This window comes from Triticum dicoccoides, chromosome 1A (assembly GCF_002162155.2).
Source record: "Triticum dicoccoides isolate Atlit2015 ecotype Zavitan chromosome 1A, WEW_v2.0, whole genome shotgun sequence".
Lineage (NCBI taxonomy): Eukaryota > Viridiplantae > Streptophyta > Magnoliopsida > Poales > Poaceae > Triticum > Triticum dicoccoides.
In genome coordinates, this window is record NC_041380.1 from 463326041 (window position 1) to 463330399 (window position 4359).

Below are 4359 nucleotides of genomic sequence, written 5' to 3' on the forward strand. Positions count from 1 at the left end.
GACGCATTTACTCGTGAACCACGCAGAAATATACACCTCCGATGTGATATGTGAGGCTCACGTCTACTTGCAGTCGTGCATCCCCGCGAAAATGCCCAGGACAGGACGATTCAATTCGTTCGCATCCGATGCGTCAAGCCCCACAGACCAGAGAAGCTTTGCCTTGTTTTATTTCACTTTTGCTGTTTTCTTTTGCGGCTGTTGGCAGTGAGAAAGAAGTAATTGCCCGACCTGACTGAGACTGACCCTGGTGCAGTAGTCGAGTCCACGGCGCGGTCTCGAACCCCTAGTTCAAAGACTTTTTAGACCGGGTCACGCGTGTTTACAAGATGAGAAGGACGTACACGTCCACATCCATCATCTCGGTCGCGCTTCACACCGTAGCAGCTCCAACTGCACTGCCGGTCTGCTGTCGTGACACTTCTGCTCAAATTCCCTGCCAACCGCTGCGTAATTTCCCTCCAAAAAATTCAACGGCAAAGCGCCTTAACCATCGCCCTGCTCCGCCACCGCCACCGCCTATAAAACCCCACCTCCCCTCCCCCGTTGCCACCACCAAACCAACACACTCTCACACCGTACTCTACACACGACGCCGCGCACTTGCCAGACCGCGCGACCCGCACCGTAGAGCGTGTAGCATACAGCACAGCGACGACCGATGGCCCCCGCCGCCGCCTCGCAGCACCAGGCGACCACCGTGGCGCCGCCGAGCGGCCGCAAGGTGGTGGACGAGGTGTCCGGCTGGCTGCGCGTCATGGACGACGGCAGCATCGACCGCACCTGGACGGGCCCGCCCGAGGCGCTGCCGCTCATGCAGCCGGTGCAGCCCTTCGCCGTGGCCCGCGACGGCCACACGCTCCACGACCTCCCCGGGGAGCCCAGCCTCCGGGTGTACCTCCCCGAGGTCGCCGCGGGCAGCGCGGGGAGCCTCCCCGTCATCGTGCAGCTCCACGGCGGCGGCTTCTGCATCTCCCACCCGTCCTGGGTCCTGTACCACCACTTCTACGCGCGCCTGGCCTGCGCCCTGCCCGCCGTGGTCGTCACCGCCGAGCTGCCCTTAGCCCCAGAGCACCGCATGCCCGCCCAGCTCGACGCCGGTATCGACGTGCTGCGCCGGCTGCGGTCCATCGCCATGTGCGACGAAGGCGCTCTCGACGAGCCCGCGGCCGAGCTCCTCCGCCAGGCCGCGGACGTGTCCCGGGTCTTCCTCGTTGGGGACAGCTCCGGCGGCAACCTCGTCCACCTCGTGGCAGCGCGCGTCGGCGAGGACGGCGCCGACGCCTGGGCGCCCCTCCGCGTCGCGGGCGGCGTCCCGATCCACCCGGGGTTCATGCGCGCCACGCGGAGCAAGTCGGAGCTGGAGGAGACGCCGGACTCGGTGTTCTTCACGCTGGACATGCTGGACAAGTTCATGGCCATGGCGCTGCCGGAGGGCGCCACCAAGGACCACCCGTACACGTGCCCGATGGGCCCGAACGCGCCGCCGCTGGAGTCCGTTCCCCTGCCGCCGATGCTGGTGGCCGTCGCGGAGAAGGACCTCATCCGCGACACCAACCTCGAGTACTGCGACGCGCTTCGCGCCGCCGGCAAGGAGGTGCAGGTGCTCATCAACCGCGGCATGAGCCATTCCTTCTACCTCAACAAGTTCGCCGTCGACATGGACCCCGCCACCGGGGAGCGAGCCCAGGAGCTCATCGACGCCATCAAGAGCTTCGTCGCCCGCCACTAAAGCACAAAAAGCATACAGTATCCCACACGTGCCGCACTACTTCTACTATGTGTTATGCGCTATACTGTGAGTATCAGGTGTGTCTGCCATTATGTCAATCGACATGTGAGTGAGCTCCTGAGCTTGACGTCCATATATACTTGGTGGTTTCTGGATTTGTATCATGTCGCCTTGCCTTAGTACATCGGGATTGCTAAATTTCAGTCGACTAAGGTCTCTTTTGGTTCATAGGATAGGATTATTATAGGAATAGGAATCTTGTAGGAAGTGAGATAACATGTATCTCAAATCCTATGAGTAGGAATAGAAAACAAGATGTCATTTGGTTGACATCAAAAGAATTTTTTCATTGATTTTAGGCTTTTTTTTATTTTCTTATGAAATGTGGAGGATAGGAACCAATCCTATGTAGGAATAGAAATCCATTCCTATGAACCAAAGGGCTGTAAAGAAAAAAATCCTATAAAAATCCTATCCTCTAGAATTCTTATGAAATTCCTCTAAACCAAAGGAGACCTAAGACTTAACTAAGTCTCACTCGATGCTATATTCGTGAAATCTTACATGAAAATCTATGAAAAAAATTAATTTACTTTTTTTTTCTTACATGTTATCTCGGTTGACTTGGACTTGTTACGTCTTTTTTTTAGCATCAGTACAGACACAAGCGCTCATATACACGCGCATACACTCACCCCTATGAACGCATACACGCACACCCTACCCCTATTAGCACATCCAAAAGACTGAGCCGGCATATTATCTTGAGATTTACGAATTCAACGTAGGCGCCTCGTCGTCGACTGGAACGTCTCCTCCCACTGAAAGCGCATCGCCGAAAATCCTGAAATAAATTCAGGAATAATGCGAGCACCAAGATTTGAACCCTCGTGGGTTGGGGATACCACTGTCCACCTAACCAACTCAACCACAGGTTGATTCGCTAGACTTGTTGCGTCTTTGGTTATCAGACCATGCGCACCAGCATTTCGGATCAGATTGTCGAAGTGTGGAACTGTTTCAAGTCACTGTAATAACCCATCTTAGTTCATGGAAATAATATGCATTACCGATTATTTAAAATTCACCATCTTAGTTCATGGGAATAATATGCATTATCGATTATTTAAAATTCAGCCATACGATGTGCAAGGTATTTATAGCTGCATCTATTGTACAAAATTCATGAATTAAGTCATTTTAAGAAAACACTTCCGCTTCTGTACAACCCTACTAAACACATCAACAGAGAAGATCTGTCGATACCCCTTCATAATAAAGGACATGATGATCTTTCTTAAAAATACATCCTCCCGCTATAAAATTAAAAACAGCCCCGAGAAAGTCCGTCATGGGCCGGCCCCATTAGTGTATCATGTAGCGGGGAATCGAAAAAGGAACGCAGGCAGTACTAGGGATCGAACCCATAACCTCGACCATTGGTGTACACGTCGCTAGCCAGTGGGACAAACTAAATTTGTTGACACATATGCAGCGCCATATATCATCAAATAGAATTGACATACTGTAACTAGGTTGTTATTTCTCGGACGAATTTTCGGAAACCGGTTAAACCGGATTTTCTGTTACCCCCGAGAAAATACGCTACCGAACAATTTTGTTTTAAAATATTTGAATTTGATCTGTCCAAATGATCATATAAGATACCTATGCAAACTATTACTGTTTAGATGATTTGACGTACTCGCTGTCTGTGCCAGTAGGCCAGGAGGGGTAAGGATTTAGCTCCTACTATTGTGCTGTCTGTGAGCTCGCTTTTTTATTCCGGTCTACACATTAGATCGCTGACGTGTATGCGTGCGGTCTCTCTAGTGCGGAAACCTTGATGGGCCGGCCCAGTTTGGGGTACGTAGGGCATCATACATACAAAGTAGGAATACATACCTTGTGAAAAGTCTATACTGCCCCTTTATACGTTTTATGGAGAGGTTGTACAGAAGCGGGACTCAAACTGCAGTTGCATCGCTCATGCCTAGCACAGAAATGGGATTGCGAGAGTAACTACAATATTGTCATGCAAAGAGGGTGGGGCAACTCCGACTGGTTTCTGTTAAATCTCCAACTTACGCAAAGAGGGTGAGGTTTTTGCTCGAGTCCTCATGCTTTCCGAGAGAACACATAAGTTGGCCGAATCAAATGACATTCTTGAAAGTACACAATTCGAATCACATGGCAGCTTGGGAAAGTAGGGAAGGTAGGCTGAAATGGGATCCATTTTCGCACCAAATGCAGTTGGTCAGAGGCCCAGTCCCACTACGTGGGTTGAATCTGCAGTAGGCCCATAGGTTCTGTTGAGCAATATGCTATTCGACGCCTAATACGCTGAATAAATCCGAAATTACTAATTAGAGGTATCTTTCGCAAAGTTATTGTTAACTTCTCTTGTGACGACAAGTGACGCAATACATGTGCGAGACCAACTTCTTATCAAAACAATTTCTCGTGATGTCAACAACGGAACACGTGTGCAATGGTTACCACAATCACAGACAATTTCCTAGCAATCGTTTGCCAGTAATGCACACACGGCTTGTGCAGGGATCAAGGACCTGGAGGCCTATAGTCGTGCTCTGCGACTAAGATGGCCTTGGTATGATTGGGCCCCC

At 51.1% G+C, this 4359-nt stretch overlaps 1 protein-coding gene across 1 annotated transcript; it reads left to right on the plus strand.

Moving 5' to 3' along the window:
* Nucleotides 1-572: 572 nt before the first annotated feature.
* Nucleotides 573-2085, plus strand: LOC119279073 (probable carboxylesterase 15). The gene has a single exon (XM_037560479.1). The coding sequence runs from the start codon at nt 662-664 to the stop codon at nt 1730-1732; it is 1071 nt and encodes a 356-aa protein (XP_037416376.1). The 5' UTR covers nt 573-661; the 3' UTR covers nt 1733-2085.
* Nucleotides 2086-4359: the final 2274 nt, after the last annotated feature.

Excerpts from the sequence above, each read along its gene's own strand:
- LOC119279073 (XM_037560479.1), top strand. The coding sequence starts at position 662 with ATGGCCCCCGCCGCCGCCTCGCAGCACCAGGCGACCACCGTGGCGCCG.